The sequence below is a fragment of the Macaca fascicularis genome, chromosome 11 (genome assembly GCF_037993035.2).
Source record: "Macaca fascicularis isolate 582-1 chromosome 11, T2T-MFA8v1.1".
Taxonomy (NCBI): Eukaryota; Metazoa; Chordata; class Mammalia; order Primates; family Cercopithecidae; genus Macaca; species Macaca fascicularis.
In genome coordinates, this window is record NC_088385.1 from 107,425,626 (window position 1) to 107,446,150 (window position 20,525).

The window sequence follows — 20,525 nt, forward strand, 5'->3', positions numbered from 1 at the left end:
CATCGGTGACTAAATCTAGCATTGGGTCTAACATCTACTTTGATTTTAAGTTGGAATGTAAGCTACTGTTGGAAATAGTGGCCATGACTGTAATACGATTTGAACATATTTACGATTTACACGTGGGACAGAGTCATGGGTACTTGTCATACAACTGTGGCTTGTTGCCTACATTCATAATGGCAGAAAATGCTAAATTTTGGTTAAGAGTGAAAATAAAGATGCATGTTTTCTTCCCATCCAAGTTCTCAGATCCGTAGGATTCCATCCACAGACTCCAGGTTGAGAACTCCCAGTGATTGGGTAGAGCACCTTGAGGTGGAGGCAACGAAGTATATAGGGGGCTAATCATCCGCAGCCTGGTGGGCGTGTAGCAAGGGGCTGCAAACATGGAGTGATCATACCTGTGCTCCAGACTGGTCACTGCCCCATCGCAGGGGGCCAGATTGAGGTGAGATAGGAATGGAAGCCACAGGGCCAGTTCAGAGGCCATCATAGTTACAAGCAAGGATACTTTGAAGTGACTTAAATAGTATTGTTTTAGGAATCACTGGAAACATAAAATCTGGTTTGCTGCTTAAATGATAGACCTAGAGAAGTACTGAGGTTATGGGGGAAAAGAAACAAACAAAAATGTCTGCCCAGTAGACACCCCATAAATGCATGTTTCATCGTACTAAACTCACACACTGCAGTGACTCATGCAGAAATCCGTTCATTTGCAGAGAGGCATTTAACAGTTCTTTGGTCCCTCCCTCTGTTTGAAGACACATTTAGATCACAGTTTTTTGAACTAGTGTCTGGGAAATCACTGCGCTGCAGGCTGTGCGGTGAAGAAGGCAGTGTGAGACCTGGAGCCATACTGTGCTGTGTCCTGTGAGACTTTTCAAGAGGGAGACGTGGTGGGCAGTATTTCCTGGACTGACTTGATCATAGAATGCTCTCTTTCGTGCCACATCTATTAGCATCATCTGGAACAGTCTCCCCTGCCAGGCACTGGTTTGAGAAAATTTGATTTCAATCTGTCAAAAAGAAGTCTTCAGTTGGTCTGCAAGCTGTTTGTTTTTGCTTTTTTCAAACCAAGAGATTATTCTGCCAGAGGAAAACAGCACCATGGAGATCCTCCTAACTAGTCTCTATCTGATGCCACAGCCAAATCTGTCCTAAAAGGATATCCTGTCTTTTGTAGGGGTGTGGGGGATAGAGGTAGAAGGGCATATCATGCATTTTTAAAATAAAGAATGATGTATATTAGCGAGGTTTCAGATGTGTATCACATGCATTCTTTCAGCCTTTTGTGAGCAAGGCCAGCTAATTAAAACTTGTCTGCTGAGGCCCAGATCAAAATGAGATGCTGTTTTGCATTTGTTTGTTGCCTGAAAAGATAGACCTCGGTCAATAGAGTCTACTCTGAGGCATATGGAAAAGACATTTTGATAAACCCGAGGAACAATGCTAATGTGTGCTCTCTAGTTTCTCTGACTGTGCCCTCTGGAGTCTTAAGAAACTGATTAAAATCTGAAATATGGTTTAAATTTTTTTCCTCTGGACTTAGGAGTAGGGATTTAGTATCAGAAACTCTAGCACAACTCTAATTTGTAGCGGATTATTTCTCTCTTGTTCGCCTAGAACAAAGCTTAGATACTAACTGAGCATGTTTAACCAAATGACAAATACTTCACTAATTGTATTAAGAAAAGCTCTGAAAGGCTGGTATGTTTTTTTGGTTTTTCTGTTTTAAGGGGAAGAACTAGATATTTGGCACTGAGATACCTTTAAATCTTTATTTCAAAAGAAGGAGAGAAATAAGCAGTATGAATAGGTAGATATTTAAAATATGTGGCATATGTTCTACAAGTGGTATGAAGAGTGATTTTAACTAATGCGTGATCAATCTTTTTTTTTTTCTTGAAATGGGATCTCTGTTGCCCAGGCTTCAGTGAAGTGGTGTGATCATAGTTCACTGCAGCCTTGACCTCCTGGGCTTAAGTGATCCTCCCACTTCAGTTTCCGAGTAGCTGGGTCCACAGGCTAACGCCACCATTCCTAGCTAATTTTAAAAAAAAATGTTTTTTAGAGATGGGATCATGCCATGCTGCCCAGGCTGATCTCAAACTCCTGGCCTCAAGGGATCCTCCTGTCTTGGCCTCCCAAAGTGCTGGGATTACAAGCATGCAGCACTGTGCCTGGCCCATATTTTACATTTAATAGTTTTGAGTTAAAACATGTGAACTCTTAGAAAAGTGTTTGACATATAGTAAGAAAAAAAAATGACCGAAGTTTGAGAACCTTGTGATTTTATTTTCTCATTACTCTCAGGAAAAGTCCAAAGTTCTTCCTATGGATCATGGGCCCTTTAGGATTCAGAGGATGGGGTTTGGAACTGGCCAGACCTGGTTTTAATGGGACCTTGAATAAGTTGCCCTTGTGTCCTGGTCAGGGATTGCTGGTTGCAAAGAAGAGAAGTACAGTGAAACTGGCTCAAGTTAAAAGGGCATTAGTGGGGCCCGGCACGGTGGCTCACACCTGTAATCCCAGCAATTTGGGAGGCCAAGGTGGGTGGATCACCTGAAGTCAGGAGTTCTAGACTAGCCTGGCCAACATGGTGAAACCCTGTATCTACTAAAAGATACAAAAAGAAATTAGCCAGACATAGTGACACACACCTGTAGTCCCAGCTACTTGGGAGGCTGAGGCAGGAGAATCCTGGGAGCTGGAGGTTGTAGTGAGCCGAGATAAGTGAGACTCCGTCTAAACAAACAAAAAATGATAGCGGGGATTATTGTAGGTCTGTAAGGGGATCTCATGAACGCTAAGGGCAGAAAGCAGGTCTGTGGTATATGTTTGTGCAGTCTGCACACAGAACACAGAAGCCAGCCTGAGGTGGGACTGAAACCCAGGCTGTCCTCTGCCCTGAGGAGGGAAGGGAGTCTTTATGTAATTCTTTCTGAGGCCGCAGGACAGGCCCTGCCAGAACTGCTGAAAGGAGCTTTCCCTCATAGGAACTAGAGAAGCCTTTGTTAAGGTCTCCGAATTGCTTGCCCCACAGTCTTTCATCTGCTTTTCTTGGAGTCAGCTCTGTTTTCTCTGGTCCTTCATGGACTGCTTTCTTTCCTCTTCCCTGGCTTCTCACCGCCCTCCACAGTGGAAGTGCCTTGAGCCTTTGTCTTGCCAGGAAGCTGATTTACTTGGCCCTGACTCTGTGACTCCATGGGGCTTAGTTGGGTTCAAGAGTGCACTATTGTCTAACTAGAATCTCTGGGGGTTTGGGTTGCTCTGTGTGTGTGTGTGTGTGTGTGTGTGTGTGCGCGTGCGAGAGAGAGAGAGAGACAGAGAGACAGAGACAGACAGAGACAGAGAGATGGGGAGAGGCTGACTGGCTGAGCCTAGCCTATAGCTTGGCTGTCTTGAACTTTTTTTTTTTTTTTTTGAGACAAAATCTTCGTCTGTTGCACAGGCTGTAGTGCAGTGGTGCAATCTCAGCTCGCTGCAACCTCCACCTCCCCAGTTAAGGCGATTCTACTCCTTAGGCTATCAAGTAGGTAGGATTAGAGGTGCATGCCACCATGCCTGGCTAATTTTTGTATTTTTAAAATAGAGATGAGGTTTCACCATGTTGGCCAGGCTGGTCTTGAACTCCTGACCTCAAGTGATCTGTCCACCCCAGCCTCCCAAAGTGCTAGGATTACAGGCGTGAGCCACCACACCTGACTGGCTTGGCTCTTTCTACTCAGGTGTCCAGTCAGCTGTGGTGGTCAGTGGGGGAGAATCCCATGTTGCTGGGGAAGGTGGAATCCTCTCAGAAGTGTGAGCAGACAGGAACTGACATTTCTAGAAGTTCTTTGCTAACCGTCATTGCCCTTATTGTGAAATGGGAATAAAAGGACTACTATGAAGATAAGCTAACCTATATTAAATGCCTATATTAGTTCCCTGAGGCTGCCATAACATATTATCAAAAATTTGATGGCTTAAAACAATAGAAATTTATTCTCTCAGAGCTGTGGAGACAAGAAGTCTAAATCAAGGTGTTGGCAGCACCTCACACCCTCTGAAGACTTTAGCAGAGAATCCTTCCTTGACTCTTCCAACTTCTAGTGGATGCAGCAGATCCTCGGTCTGGGACAATGTCACTCTCGTTTCTGCCTCCATCTTCACGTGGACATCTCTCTGCGTGTCTCCTCTTTTGTCTCAAATCTCCATCTGTCTTTCTCCTATAAGAACACTTGTCATTGGATTTAGGGCACAGCTGGATAGTCCAGATATCTCATTTTAAGATTCTTGACATTTTCACATCAGCAAAGACCTGTTTTCAGATAAGGTAGCATTTATAGGTCCCAGGGATTTGATGTGGATATCTTTTGGGGGCCATTTTTTTGGCCTTTCACAATATCTGACACAGTGTTTGGTTTACTATAGTGATGGTCCATATACAGGGCCATTATTTTTTTAAATTATAAATTAAATTAAATTATTTAATTATATAATTTATAATTAAAAAATTTATTGTGATAAGAATGCTTAACATGGAGCTACTGTTTTAATAAAGTTTTTAGTGTACAATACATTATGGTTGACTGTAAATACCATGTTGAATAGAGATCTCTAGAGCTTGTTCATTTTGCTTGACTGAAACTTTTTGCCCATTAATTAGTAACTCCTCATTTCTCCCTCCCCCAGCCCCTGGCAACCATCATTCTACTCTTTGAGTCTATGAATTTGACTATTTTGGATATGTCATGTAAGTGGAATCATGCAGTATTTGTCTTTCTGTGAGTGGCTCATTTCACTGAGCATAATGTCCTCCAGGTTCATGCAGTTGTTATATCTTGCAGAATTTTCTTCTTTGTAAAAGATGAATAGTATTCCATTGTTTTTTTTGTTTGTTGGTTTTATTTTTTATTTTTTTTGAGATAGAGTCTCTGTCATCCAGGTTGGAGTGCAGTGGCACAATCTTGGCTCACTGCAACTTCTGCCTCCCAGGTTCAAGTGATTCTCCTGCCTCTGCCTCCTGAGTAATTGGGATTACAGGCATGCGCCACCATGCTGGGCTAATTTTTATATTTTTAGTAGAGACGGGGATTCCCATATTGGCCAGGCTGGTCTCGAACTCCTGACCTCAAGTGATCTACCTGCCTTGACCTCCCAAAGTTACAGGCATGAGCCACTGCACTGGGCCACATTTTCTTTATTCATCTGTCAGTGGGCATTCAGGTTTTTTCTATGTCTTGGCTATTGTGAATAATGCTTTAGTGAACATGGGGGTACTAATATCTTTTTGAGATCACGATTTCAACTCTTTTGGATAAATACCCAGAAGTGGGATTGCTAAATCATACAGTAGTTCTGTTTTTAAATTTTGGAGGAACCTCTGTACTGTTTTCCATAGTGGCTGCAGTCATTCCCACCAGCAGTGTATAAGGGCTTTATTTTCTCTTCATCCTCACCAACACTTCTTGTTTTGTTTTGTTTTTGATAATGGTCATCCTAACAGGTATAAAGCGACGTCTTATTGTGGTTTTGATTTGCATTTCCCTGATGGTTAGTGACATTGACCACCTCTTCATGTATCTATTAGCCATTTATTGGTCTTCCTTGGAGAAATGTCTATTCAAGTCTTTAGTCCACTATTACGATTTTAATGGGACTCAAAAGACAATAAAAGTCAGTTCTCAGTAGCCTAGGGGCTCTTATTCGTGTATTATTTTTCAGAGATTGACAGAAGCACTATTTCTCCAGAGAGAAAGGCATGAGAAAGGGAGGTTGTGATTGACAATTAGCAACTGGTTGAAGTGGGAGTTAAAAGGGTCTAGTTCCCTCCTGTCTTGGATCCTCGGATAATTCTGTGGATCTTGGCAAAGAAGTCTGGTCTCTCCTTAGTCAGAAAATAAGTCTCTCCAAGCAATAGAAAGAATATCGTGTTTTGGGGTTAGGCAGATGAGAGGTTTTGCATCCCCTTTTCCTTGCAAATAGTTGTATGACCTTGGACAAGTAAACTAATCTCTCTAAGCCTTAGTTTCCTCATTTGCAATTACCTCTAGGTGTTTTACAGATTAAAGGAGGAAATCTGTAGAAAGCGCCTCGGTGAAACCATATTCCACCTCTGCTCAAATTTTCCAATGGTTTTCATCTCTCTTTGTCTAAAAGCCAGAGTTCCTATGATGTCTTAAAGAACCCTTCATCATTGTAACCTCTCTTGCACTAACACCTGTTCTCTTCCTCCTTGTTCATTACCCTCCAGCCATACTGACATACTGCTTTTCCTCCAACACACAAGACACAACCCTACCTCGGGTCCCTTGCACTTGCTGTCTCTCTGCCTGGAAAGCTCACATCTCAGATCACCATATGACTTGCTCCCTTCCTTTCTTTAGGTCTTTACTTAAAACTCATCTTCTCAGTGAAGCCTTTCCTGGCCATTCTGTCTAAAATTTACCCCACCTCACTGCCATCCAATACTTCCTATTCCCTTCCCTGCTTTATTTTTTCATCTTATTGCTGGTTACCATCTAACTCTGCCTGTAATTGTTTATTGCCGGCTATCTCCACTGGCATCTTCAAAAAGGCAGGAGTCACTACGGCTGTTCACTGCTGTACCCCAGTGCGTAGAACTATGTGTGTTACATAATAAACACAAAATATAAATTTGGTGAGCTGATTTGAATTAATTATAATTAGCTAGTTCCTTTTTACCATTGAGCTTCAACTTTCTTATTCATAAAATGAGAGAGTATAGGCCAAAGTGACTTGGACTGTGAGCTCCTAGAAGGCAAAGGCAATGCTGATTTGAGTCTGTATTTACACTGTCCAGCACCTAACGTTGCATTCAGGAGGCACAGCATGAACGTTGAACAGATGGGCAGATAAATATGTAACAACTTGTGACAGGAAAATAAGCTGTGATGAAAATTTATAAAACATACTATGATGATAATTAGGAACCCTCTTACTCCATGTTTGCATTTTGATATCAAAAAGCTTTACAAAGCCATTCATTTATTCATTCATTTGGCGAATACACACTTGGACCTTCTATGTTCCCAGGCATTTGATTTAGGTACTGAGACTATAAGTCAAATAGGACATGGCTGCTATCTTAGAGTTTCTTGGTGCCCTGTGTGGGAAATTCACATGTGGATGTCCATTCACTGAAGACAAGCCCAGGAAAAAGGGACCAGTTCAATTTTGGGGATTCAGGAAGCTTCCTCCGAGGAAGGACCATTTACAATGAGTCTAAAAAGAATAAGTTACTTTACCTGGGAAAGAACATGAGGAAAGGGATTCCAGCCCTAGAGAATCACATTTTCAATGGCCTAAGAGTTGTGGAAGGTTGTGTTGTTGCCATTGCCATCAGCATTGTAACAGTAATGACTGTTAACGTTTATTGAGTCTACACTGTGTGCCGGTCACTATCCTAATCTGCTACATGCAAAATCTCTAAGCAGAGAGAAAAGCCACTGGAAATATTCATGCCATTTATCCCCATACATCCTATGGGTAGGTAGAATGGGCTTTACTGTCCTCATTAAGAAATGAGAGACTTAAGACTCTAATTCTCTTTGTGCTATCACTAAACTGGCATCTGAATAATGTAGCAAATAACTTAGTAGCCCCCACAAAACCCCATTTTTTGCTTTCTTCACAAACTATTTTATTTTCTCCTTAGCATTCATTGCTATTTTGTGTTTTCACTGTGTGTGTGTATATATACATATATATATGTACGTGTATATGTATGTATGTGTATATATATACATATACATATACACCATGCCCGGCTAATTTCTTTTTTTTTTTTTTGTAGTTTTAGTAGAGATGGGGTTTCACCATGTTAGCCAGGATGGTCTCGATCTCCTGACCTCGTGATCCGCCTGCCTCAGCCTCCCAAAGTGCTGGGATTATAGGCATCAGCCACCGCACCCGGCCGGTTTTGTTTTTTAAGACGGGGTTTCACTCTGTTGCCCAGTCTGGAGTGCATTGGCACTATCTTGGCTCACTGCAGCCTCGACCTCCTGGGCTCAAGCCATCCTCCCACCTCAGCCTCCTAAATAACTGGGACTACAGGCACACATCACTATGCCTGGCCTAGAACTTTTGCTTGCTGCTATACCCCAAGTATGTAAGATGCCCTCCATAAACATGTGTTGAATAAATGAAAAAAGAAAGACCTCATGAGGTTATTATTGTGTAGGCTCGTTGGTGAAAAATGGTTGTCAGCCTTTTTCTAAGAAACACAACTATATCTGATTTCTCATTTCCAGACGGCACAGTTTAACTGGGATCCAGAAACAGTGGGCCTTATCCATGGATCTTTTTTCTGGGGCTATATTATGACACAAATTCCAGGTGGTTTCATTTCAAACAAGTTTGCTGCTAACAGGTAAGATAAATTGATATAACATGATACAAACCAATGAAATGTGGCTTTGTACCTATAAATTCTGCATAGCTAGCTCTCAATTTGGGGGTGCAGAATGAAAAATAGGAGCCATCTGGATAGATGCAATTCACAGATGCTGATCCCAAATGACCCTGCTCTTAATTTATTTTTATTTTTGAGACAGTGTCTCACTCTGTCACCCAGGCTGGAGTGCAGTGGTGTGATCTTGGCTCACTGCAACCTCTGCCCCGCCCCCTCCCCCACCCCACTCGGCATTCAAGCAATTCTGGTTCTTTAGCCTCCCGAACAGTTGGGATTACAAGTGTGCACCACTGCACCCACCTAATTTTTGTATTTTTGGTAGAGACGAGGTTTCGCCGTGTTGGCCAGGCTGGTCTCAAACTCCTGACCTCAAGTGATCCACCCGCCTTAGCCTCCCAAAGTACTGGGATTACAGGCATGAGCCACCAGCACCCAGTCAAGAGTCTCTTTTTATTTCATTTTTCATCCAATTAAATTTACCTTGCAATTCTTCAAGTGATTATGTGGTAAAAAGAGCAATCAACTCTGAGTCAGGAGAGGTTCCTGCCCCTTAACTGGATCACTGGGTGACCTCTATTGAGTCACTTTCCTTCCCTCACTGGGCCTCAGTTTCTTCATCTGTGAAATGAAACATTGGACTAAATTGTATTTCAGTTCTCCTTGACCAGTGACATTCTGTAATCTTATGTTAATATCACCCAGAAAAGGTTTTCTCAGATGAGTGGTGGGGGCTTGCCTCTAGACTGCAAGATGTGTCTCTCATGTCCTTGAGACTCTGTAGTGGGTGTTTGAGCAATTAAAAGTATCCAAGAACAGAGTGAGCTGTCTCAAGAAGCAGTGAGTTCTCTGTCACTGGAGGTATTCAAGCAGAGGAGGATGGCCACTTGGGGGACATGTTGTAGAGTGTATCATGTATTAGAAAAGGAGTGAACTAAATCTCTCCAGGTCCCTTCCAATTTTATTTCCCCTATGACTTTCCATAAATGGATTTCATGAAGTGCATTACATTTTTAAAAAATGTTTTTTTCAAATTCTAAAGCACAACTCATTAGATAGTTGTGAAAACAATATGATGATTTACCAACGAGCATTTTTTAAAAAGAAAGAGAGAAATAGAAGAAAAGATAATCAAATAGAATAAAACAGAATAGAAAATATCTGAATGCATTGCACATAAGGGTAACTATTGGTTTTTGAAACTTGTTTCAGTTACATTTGTATGTATGAGTGTGGACTGGGTTGCAATATAAAATATATTTTGTTTACGGGTTAAGGTAAAAAAATTGGAAGCCACTACCATAAGATCTCAATATGAATAAGCATGTATTTATTTAGGTTCTTGTCTAATTTATGTCTTTTATTTATTGCTACTTACCTATTGTATTCTTTTTAAAAAGTGATAAAATATTGGTTTCTATGGTTTCCTGGGTTACTGCTTACACCTCTGCCTTGAAAAAAAAATCACACATAATCTAATTTCCCAGCACATAAAAAAAGTGGAAACATCATTAACATATGTGAGAGGGGAAGAAAATGCTGCTTTCTCTCTTTTCCCAGGGTACACTGGGCTGGTCAGGGAATGGGAGCTAAGACAGGTACACAACCTGTTTTGTGCTTCTGGTCCCAGGACATACAATGCTTCTTGGATAGACAGTGTTTCCTTCTGGTAAACTGAGAGCAGCTCTGGGAAGCAAGAAACAACCTCAAACATACAGTAACAGTCAGAAAAGGCCGGTCAGGGGGCACCAGGCAGGATGGTAGGTCTCTAGCAAGCTTACCTGAACCTGGCCAATCTCCAACTTCTCAGGACGTCATCCAGGCAGGACATCCCTGTACTGCCAAAAATTTGTTCATAGTTGGTCCAGGGGCCAGAGCTTGGGAATCAAAGAAGCCCAAGAATCTAGCTTGGGGCATACTAGACCCTAACACATCTATTTCTCCAAATTACAGGTGCCAGCCACCACACCCGGCTAATTTTTTGTGTTTTTAGTAGAGATGGGGTTTCACCGTGTTGGCCAGGCTGGTCTCAAACTCCTGACCTCAGGTGATCCACCCACCTCAGCCTCCCAAAGTGCTGGGATTACAGGCATGATCTTTCCACAGGGATTTCCACAGGGATCTTTCATGAACTGTTAGGTTTGTTTCTGGTGCTTAGCTGAAGTACCATATCCATCAGCGGGCCTGCCGAATAACACAGTGCTTTGGTCCCTCAGGGTCTTTGGAGCTGCCATCTTCTTAACATCGACTCTGAACATGTTCATTCCCTCTGCAGCCAGAGTGCATTACGGATGCGTCATGTGTGTCAGAATTCTGCAAGGTCTAGTGGAGGTAGGAGATACTTTCCTTACAGTTTTTGATGTTGCTAGAGCCAGCCCAGTCCTTTAGAAAGTTCAGCTTCTGAAGAAAACTCCCTTTACTCAGTTTGTTTCTATATTTTCTTCCTTTTCCTGCTATTTCCATTCTCTGGTAATGGCTAAAATTTCAAGAATTGTAATTCAAATGCCTTGTGTGATTTTACATTTAGGAACAATAAAGGACCCTTCCATAGTGATCTTAGGGATAATCTAACCCGACCCTCTTCATTTTAATGGATAGTGAAACTGAAGCCCAAACCTACAGTTCACATAGCAAAGGCTCATTCCACTAAAGCAATTTAAGTGGATTCATTAATAAATCTGTACATTTCCAAGGGTGTAGTTTGATGCAGAGATTTAATTCAATGAAGGAGGCACCATGATATGGAGCCAGAAGGTAAATATTTTGGACTTTGCAGGCCATACGGTGTCTGTTGCACCTACTCAACACTGCTGCTGTAGTGCAAAAGCAGGCAGAAACAAGCTAGAAACAAATGGGCATGGTTATGTTCCAATAAACATTTTACAAACTGAAATTTGAATTTCATATGATTGTTGTGTGCCATTAAATATTATTCTTCTTTTGATTTTTTTCTCACCATTTAAAAATGTAAAAAACATTCTTAGCTTGTGGGCTACACAAAAACAGATGGTGAACCAATTGGCCATAGTTTGCCAACCCTCGATATACAACAGTGTTTCCCAAACACAGTCATTCACCTCTGACCTTCATCAGTTTGTTATGCCCATGTATAACTTGTACCATTATTTGCCTATCGTTTTCCCCTAGATCGACTCATTTAAAACAAAAAACAAAGGATACCTATTATTCTAAGCAACAACATCTTTGAAATCATGGGTTTGATGTGCTAGTTACATCTTTTCCTTTTTTTTTTCCTGTGAGATAGAGTCCCGCTCTGTCATCCAGGCTGGAGTGCAGTGGCATGATGTCGGCTCACTGCAACATCCGCCTCCCGGATTCAAGCGATTCTCCTACCTCAGCCTCTCGAGTAGCTGGGACTACAGGTGCCAGCCACCACACCAACCAATTTTTTTGTATTTTAGTAGAGATGGGGTTTCACCATGTTGGCCAGGCTGGTCTCGAACTCCTGACCTCAGGTGGTCCACCCACCTCTGCCTCCGAAAGTGCTGGGATTACAGGCGTGAGCCACCACACCCAGCCACTAGTTACATCTTTTTCAAAGCATATATATATATATATACACACACACATATATATAGTATAATTATATAAAAATTTAATTATAGATTAATTGTAATATATATACTAGCATATATGTGTTATAATTAAGAATGTAAGTTGTTTTATCATTTCAAATCCAACTCTAGTCCCACTAGAGGGACATATATTACACTTTGGGATGTACCCGTGTGGTGGAAAGAACGCGATATTAGCGTCCATGAAGACTAAATTTTAGTCACTTAATGGCCCTGAGCCTCAGGTTCTGTATCTTGAAATGAGAGGATGGACCAGCTGACTGTGGAAGGCTCTTCCTACACTGATAGTCTATGATAATATGAAATATAAATATAAAGACCTTTCCCCCATCTTCTAGCATGCTTACATGTGAACTGTATTTGAATTTCAGCATCTGTACTGTGAGTCAAAAATAGCTGAATCATGCTGTTTAGTATCTGTCTTAGTCCATTTGGGTTTCTACAGAATACCATAAACTAGGTAGGTTATAAAAAAAAGAATTTTATTTTTATTTTTTATTTATTTTTTTGAGACGGAATCTTACTGTGTCACCAAGGCTGGAGTGCAGTGGTGCAATCTCAGCTCACTGCAACCTCTGCCTCCCAGGTTCAAGCGATTCTTCTGCTTCAGCCTCCTGCATAGCTGGGATTACGGGCACATGCCACTATACCCGGCTAATTTTTGTATTTTGTATTTTTGACAGGATTTCGCCATGTTGGCCAGGCTGGTCTCAAACTCCTGACCTCAGGTGATCCGCCCACCTCAGCCTCCCAAACTGCTGGGATTACAAGCATAAGCCACTGTGCCTGTGCCTGGCTTTTTTAATTTTTAATTTTTTATTTTTATTGTTTTGACAGTCTCACTCTGTTGCCTAGGCTGAAGTGCAGTGGTGTAATCTCAGCTCGTTGCAACCTCTGCCTCCTGGGTTCAAGTGATTCTTGTGCCTCAGCCTCCCAAGGAGTTGGGATTACAAGCATGCACCATCATGCCCAACTAGTTTTTGTATTTTTAGTAGAGATGACGTTTCATCATGTTGGCTATGCTGGTCTTGAACTCCTGGCCTCAAGTGATCCACCCAGCTCGGCCTCTCAAAGTGCTGAGATTACAGGCATGAGCCACCACTCCTGGCCTAGAAATGTATTTCTTACAGTTCTGGAGGCTGGGGAGTCAAATGTCGAGGTGCTGGCAGATTGGTGACTTGGGAGGGCCAGCTTCCTGGTTCATAAACAACTACCTTCTCTTTGTCTGCTCAAGGCAGAAGGGATGAGGGAGCTCTCTGGAGTTTCTTTTATAAGGCACTAATCTCATTCATTTTTTACCTAGTCACTTCCCAAAGGTCCATCTCCAAATACCGTCACATTGGGAATTAGGTTTTAACACAGGAATTTGGTGGGGACACAAATATTCAACCTACAACAGTGTCTATAAATTGGGCTTTTATATTGTAGCCTGTATGAAGAAGCAGCATCCATATTTTAAACACAAGCAGAAACTAGAGTCAAATCAACTAATCTATTTTTAACTCTTCTGCCAGGGTGTGACCTACCCAGCCTGCCATGGAATGTGGAGTAAGTGGGCACCACCTTTGGAGAGAAGCCGACTGGCCACAACCTCTTTTTGTGGTGGGTGTATTAGAATAATAACAAAGTTTATTTACGAATGCTTTTTTTCGGTTCATGCGGTGGCTCACACCTGTAATCTCAGCACTTTAGGGACGCCGAGGAGGCAGGAAGATCACTGGAGCCCAGGAGTTCGAGACCAGCCTGGGCAATATAGTGAGACTTTGTCTTTAAAAAAAAAAAAAAAGCCGAGCATGGCGGTGTGTGCCTGGGATCCTAGCTACTAGGGAGGCTGAGGCAGGAGGACTGCTTGAGCCTGAGAGGTTGAGGCTGTAGTAAGCTATGATGGCCACAGCACTCCAGCCTGAGTGACAGAGTGAGACCTTGTCTCTAAAATGAAAAAGGAAATGGAATGCTTTTTTAACTTCAAGTAACTGAAAACCCTACTAAGGGCCTTAAAATGAGTCTATTTATTTTATATAACAGTATTCTAAAGGTGAATGGTTGTTAGTGTTGGTTCTGCCACTCAAAAATCCATCCAGGGCCTAGGCATGTTCTGACTTTCTACTCTGCTATCCTCAGAGATAGCTTTTTATTTACTCCTGTGCTTATTCCATTTGTCCCTTTCATCAGGAAAACAAAAGCTTTCCCAAAGCCCCCTACCAACCTTCCACTTTAATTTATTTGGCCCTAACTGTATCGTATGCTTTACTAACTGCAGAGGAGTCTAGGCAAGCAGATACCTAGCTTCACCAGCCTCTTCAGGAGTGAAGGGGAAGGGAGAAAGGGTTGGAAGTGAAGGGGAAGGGAGAAAGGGTTGGAAGTGGTTGTTGGATTAGCCAGCAAATGACATTTGCTAAGGACAAAAGTGGAAAGATGGGATCATCAAGCATCTCACGCCTCTTCTTTTTATATGAAACTAAAGTTCAGTGACTTGCCCAAGATCATGGAGCTAGAACGAGACCTGACTTTTGATCTGGAGCTTTCCTTATTTCACACTCCCACCACGCACACATTGTCATATAGATATTTAAATTAATTTTTGTGATCATATCTCAGATAATAAGAAGTAGAGACCATCCATCTTATCTGAAAGTAAATGAGTAGTCCCCAAGTAGTATGTGACTTCAATTCCTGCTTCTCCAAACTTCACCTTGCTGAGGTTGCCCATTTCCAAGCTACCCCAGTGGGACTGGCCTCTCTAGGTGTGGCTGGGTCCCTAGGTACCAATCAACAACAGAACAACAACAGCACATGCTGCTGCCATCAACACAGTGGTAAATGTGTTGAGGGAAGGGGCCCATGAAGGTAAAAGTACCTTAGACCAGCCAGGCAAGGTGTCTCGCACCTGTAATCCCAGCACTTTGGGAGGCTGAGGTGGCAGATTGCTTGAGCCTAGGAGTTTGAGACCAACCTGGACAACATGATGAAACCCCATCTCTACCAAAAATATAAAAAATTAACTGGCTGCAGTGGCCCATGCCTGTGGTCCCAGCTACTTAGGAGGCCAAGGCTTGAGTCCGGAAGCGGAGGTTGCAGTGAGCCGAGATCATACCATTGTACTCCAGCCTAGGTGACAGAGTAAGACCCTGTTTCAAACAAAACAAAACAAAACAAACAAAAAACAAGAAACAAAACAAAAAAAACCCCACAACAACAAAAACCTTAGACCACGGAAGTCACTATGTAGCCTAAGCAGTGTGAATCACAGCTTAGGTCTGTCTGCTTTTCAAGCTAGCACACCTTTCCTAAGATGATATTCTCTGCTAAAGGGAGAAATATAGCTTTCTATTTATTTCTGCATATGTTTTAATTTTCCTCTTCCTGCTGGCCTTTTACCTCCTTGAAATAATAATAAAGTAACCTTGAAAATGTGGTGTGAGGTATTCACCGATATGCCTACTTTGTGCCTACTTGGGAATTGCCTACTCAGCCTTGATGTCTTTACATCTTTAGTGTCTCTTGTCCTTAAAAACCATCTTCATCCACTCATTTGCAGTTTAAGAGCATCTCCATCACACTACTGCGCTTACACCAACTCTGGAAGAGGATAAGACTCCACCCCAGCTGGCCCTGTGACTTGTTAGATCCTTGACCTTACTTTCTTTGGATGGTTTATTTGTAAGACCTTTCGTTTTGATTTGCCAGCAAAATGAGAATGACTAGCAGCCACTCCCCATTCTTAGTGTGTTTTTATAGCCCTAATAGGGTTGATTTAAGAAATGGTTGGACTCTCAAGGAAAGTTACCTGATCAAGGACACAAGCTTCATTACATGTCCCAGCTAAGGTGTGGCCTTGGTTTCAAAGAACAACTTAAGGAAAATGTTAAAGAAGGAAACCCAGGCTTGGAGCGAATCAATTCTTAATCTCAAAAGATATTGGAGTTAGAAGGGATTCTAGAAAACATCCACTGATATGGTTTGGCTGTGTCCCCACCCAGATCTCGTCTTGTAGCTCCCATAATTCCCACGTTTTATGAGAGGAACCTGGCGGGAGGTGATTGAATCGTGGTGGTAGGCCTTTTCCGTGCTTTTCTTGTGATAGTCAATGGGTCTCATGAGATCTGATGGTTTTAAAAACGGAAGTTTCTCTGCACAAGCTCTCTCATTGCCTGTCGCCATCCACGTAAGATGTGACTTGCTCTTCTTTGCCTTCTGCCATGTTTGTGAGGCCTCCCCCGCCACGTGGAACTGTAAGTCCAGTTAAACCTCTTTCTTTTGTAAATTGCTCAGACTTGGGTTTGTCTTTATCAGCAGCGTGAAATCAGACTAATACATCCAGTTACAACCCATTATTTTATAGTGGAGCAAACTAAGGCTGAGCGAGGGAAAAAAAATTTAAATTCTTGCAGCTAGTGAGGGCAGAACCGGGACCTCTTTCTCACCCCCAGTTCCGTTCTTCCCTTCTCCACATATCATTCAACAATCATCTGAGGCCCAGGGGACTGAGCTGCAGTCTGCTCCCCAGGGTAGTCTGGGAGCAGCGGGGGGCAGCTGCACTAAGGGCTGAGTACCCTGTTGTCTGCTCAAGGGGCTGTGTCTAATAGGAACTGACATTGGAGGGTGTCTAAAAGGATGAGGAAGATTTTTTTCTGATAGAAAAGAAGGGTAGTTTAGGTCACATTGTGTATTAGTCTGTTTTCACACAGCTATAAAGAACCACCTGAGACTGGGTAATTTATAAAAGAAAGAGGTTTAATCAACTCATGGTTCTGCATGGCTGGGGAGGCATCAGGAAACTTACAATCATGGCAGGAGGCAAAAGGGGAGGCAAGGCACGTCTTACATGGTGGCAGGAGAGAAAGAGAGAGAAGGGGAAAGTGCCACACTTTTAAACCATCAGATCTCATAAGATCTCACTCACTGTCATAAGAACAGCATGGGGGAAATCTGTCCCCATGACCCAGTCACCTCCCACCAGGTTCTTCCCTCAACACATGGGGATTACAATTTGAGATGTGATTTGGGTAGAGACACAGAGCCAAGCCATATCACATTGTAAAGTTTCCCCAATGAAAGAATGCTTCTTACTATGTAAGGGGAATTATCAGGTGATTGTGAGTGAAGGAGGCATAGCTGAAAGATTAAATAAGAGTAAGGGCTTTGGGGTTCCACAGACCTGGGCCCCTATCCAGTGACTTGTCATCTCCTCTACCTGTGTGACCTCAGGCAATCCACCTCCCCTCCCCCAGCCTGCTTTCTCCTTATAAAATGAAGGTCATACTGGTACCTACCTTGTCAAGTTGAAGGAGAATTAAACAAAGTCATGGGTACAGAATACTTAGCATGATACTAGGCGCCCAGAAAGCACTCAGTGCATCTTAGTTGGTGGGGGTTATTCTCTACCTGCTCCTGCCCCAGGTATTCTTTTGCATTACCTAAACCAGACTCACCCACCCCACCTCCCAGGGTATTTGGCCTGGGGATGAAGGCCACCCTATCTCCATGCACAGCAGAGTCAGACCTGCAGTCCATTCTCAACAGATGCCTGGAGCGCTCACCTTATTGGTTTGAGGAACTCTGAGATTGTTTGTTTTTTGAGTGTGTTGTCATTCTGTACATGATAATAGCAGTAATAGCTGGCATTTGTGTAACCCTTTATAGCTTACAAAGCATCTTCACATAGTTTATTTGAACCTCAAAACAGTCCCTTGAGATGGATATTTCATTCCCATCTTATCTCTGAGAAAAAATGAGTCTCTTAACTTCGTTGGGTGTCAAGATGTTCAGATTCCAGATCTCAAACTGGGCCTTTCACCGAGGGTCAGGCCCACCTTGGAAAGATGGGATTTAATCTACTTCTCTGGAAGATCCCCAACCTCCCACTTCCTAAAGATCTTCCTTAGCATCGAATTCTGGGATACAGAATTTCCTTTCATCACTCACTTTTTCTGAAGCAAGAGTTTTTTCATTTATAGCCCAGGGGGAGTTTCAGAGAGTAACTTTTCCTTTCAGCTAATAACTCCTAATAATGGGAGGTCACAGGGCTCATGTTTCCCTACCAGATGTCCAGAGGATAGCAGAGGTCAGGTCACTGCCTCTAGTCACAATTATCTTGTCTAGACAAGATAAACATTCACACACAGGTAAGCATTTGCAAGCTTCAGTTTTACAAAGTAACAAATACATGTAAAAATGTACCCATTCAGGAGCTGAATGGAGACAGCAGCCCTCTTGCCATCTGGAATTTAATTGTTCACCCCTCACCTTTTTTTTTTTCTTGAGACATAGTCTTGCTCTATCACCCAGGCTGGAGTGCAGTGGTGAGATCTTGGCTCACTGCAACCTCCGCCTCCCGGGTTCAAGCGATTCCCGGCCTCAGCCTTCCAAGTAGCTGGGATTACAGGCATGTGCCACCATGCCAGGCTAATTTTTTGTATTTTTAGTAGAGATGGGGTTTTGCTATGTTGACCAGGCTAGTCTTGAACTCTTGGCCTCAAGTGATCTGCCCGCCTCAGCCTCCCAAAGTGTTAGGCTTACAGGCATAAGCCACTGTGCCTGGCAACCCTCTCCTTTTTGTTCTTTTAATCAAGACTTTAAAAATCATGATCTCTTAAATAATTTAATATCCCTCATTTAAAGATCTGGATGAGAATCCTCCCAGTCTTCCTAAGCAAATTTTGTATGTTCCTTTGCTTGCTCTTTTTAGCATCCAATATTGTGCCTGGTTGAATTTTCAAAATTTCTCTTAGATTTTTTTCATCTTCTGATTCCATTCTCTCATGTAATTCCAAACTGTGGTGCAGGATCAACCTTTGTCTAAATCCTGTGTGGTCCCTGGATGGAGTTAAAGGGCATGTTGGTGACCTTCCTCTCTTGGAAGCCCCGTTCTAAGGCACACTGGGAGTTTGCCTGTCTCTCTACACGGAGACAGTCTGACTCCTGCTCAGTTGGATTCATTCCTGACTTTACCACGTGAATTCTAAATGAGCCGAAAAGGCTTGTGTGATGATTGGTCAGATTCCCTCAATCTTTTCTTGTTCCAGGTTCCTATGCAGGGGCAGTGGTTGCCATGCCCCTGGCTGGGGTGTTGGTGCAGTACATTGGATGGTCCTCTGTCTTTTATATTTATGGTGAGTGATTTGACTTCACAGGTTCACATGTGACTCATAGAGATGATATTTTACTGCATATGGGTTTGGCTCAGAGTTCATTACATCCAAATAGAGATTACTAAAACAAGTTTATTGTAGAAATGGAATACTTCATCTATGATTTGATTAATGTTTAAAGTTGACCTAAAAAAAATAAGCAGAACATTGTCTTTCTTGAAATACCAGTTAACAACAACAGGAACATCAACAAAATACTTTCCCCTAGCTGAACATACTGCCATTTGGAAATATTGTAAAGATCCTTTTGTAGTTCATAAACGTGATAATTGAGTGTTCACATACATGTGTGAGATGTTTGAGTCCCTCAAACCTTGTTACGACATTGGCGCATTACCCATTTTACATGCAAAAAATATATATGGTAAAAATTGAAAAATTTAGAAATGGAAGAAAATGAGACCATATAACCCAGTCTTTTCTTTTTTAACTGCAGGTATGTTTGGGATTATTTGGTACATGTTTTGGCTGTTGCAGGCCTATGAGTGCCCAGCAGCTCATCCAACAATATCCAACGAGGAGAAGACCTACATAGAGACAAGCATAGGAGAGGGGGCCAGCGTGGTTAGTCTAAGTGTAAGTATAAAAAGTCAAGTGAAGACTTACCTCTCTTCATGAGTGATTGTGTTGCCTATTTACAGAAAAAACGTCAATATCTTTACTAAAAAATCTCACGGTGTTTTTACTCCCTAGAAATTTAGTACCCCATGGAAAAGATTTTTCACGTCTTTGCCGGTTTATGCAATCATCGTGGCAAATTTTTGCAGAAGCTGGACCTTTTATTTGCTCCTTATAAGTCAGCCTGCTTATTTTGAAGAGGTCTTTGGATTTGCAATAAGTAAGGTAAACATACAGATGCTCCAAATATTCTTGAACTTTAAATCTTTTCATTCTACAGAGAATAACTTTGTATGATAAAATAATTAAATTGCTGATCATAATTCATAACAGTTCTGTGACACCTAATAGCCCGGCTGTCAGACAAGTTATACATTCTATGCATAGTATGCATAGCTGTTTAATTTCTTCTTAGCAAGGATCAGAGTCGTATTAAGCTGCTTTAAAGATTTATGTTGTACCCAATCTTAAAGTGTTTTTGAAGCTAGCTCAAGGATGGCATATTAGGTGAGGATAAAAAGATTTGAGGGTGTGAGTTTTCTTTTTTTCCTATAAGCTACTCAGTGAGTAACAGTAAGAACCTTACCACTCATTTTGCAGAACACCCCGTCTCCATAATGGTGACTATAGCAGTAACAATCATTGCTTGCAATGGGTTAGAAAGAACCTCTTTCTGCCAGGCATGGTGGCTCTCGCCTGTAATCCCAGCATTTTAGGAGGCCAAGGCGGGCAGATCACCTG

General features: G+C 42.2%; 1 protein-coding gene and 1 non-coding gene across 2 annotated transcripts in view; both read left to right on the top strand.

Annotated features, from left to right (window-relative positions):
- Window positions 1-20,525, top strand: part of SLC17A8 (solute carrier family 17 member 8) — a 64,593-nt gene that overhangs the window by 24,934 nt on the left and 19,134 nt on the right. Inside the window, exons 3-8 of the mRNA XM_005571986.4 lie at window positions 8,262-8,380; window positions 10,636-10,750; window positions 13,530-13,617; window positions 19,041-19,127; window positions 19,603-19,742; window positions 19,860-20,009. Of these exons, the coding sequence (XP_005572043.3) occupies window positions 8,262-8,380; window positions 10,636-10,750; window positions 13,530-13,617; window positions 19,041-19,127; window positions 19,603-19,742; window positions 19,860-20,009 (699 nt within the window). The remainder of the gene's footprint in view (window positions 1-8,261; window positions 8,381-10,635; window positions 10,751-13,529; window positions 13,618-19,040; window positions 19,128-19,602; window positions 19,743-19,859; window positions 20,010-20,525) is intronic.
- On the top strand, window positions 19,408-19,513 carry LOC123567807 (small nucleolar RNA U13). Its single transcript, XR_006690909.2, has one exon. It is a non-coding gene; the product is annotated as a small nucleolar RNA U13 (small nucleolar RNA).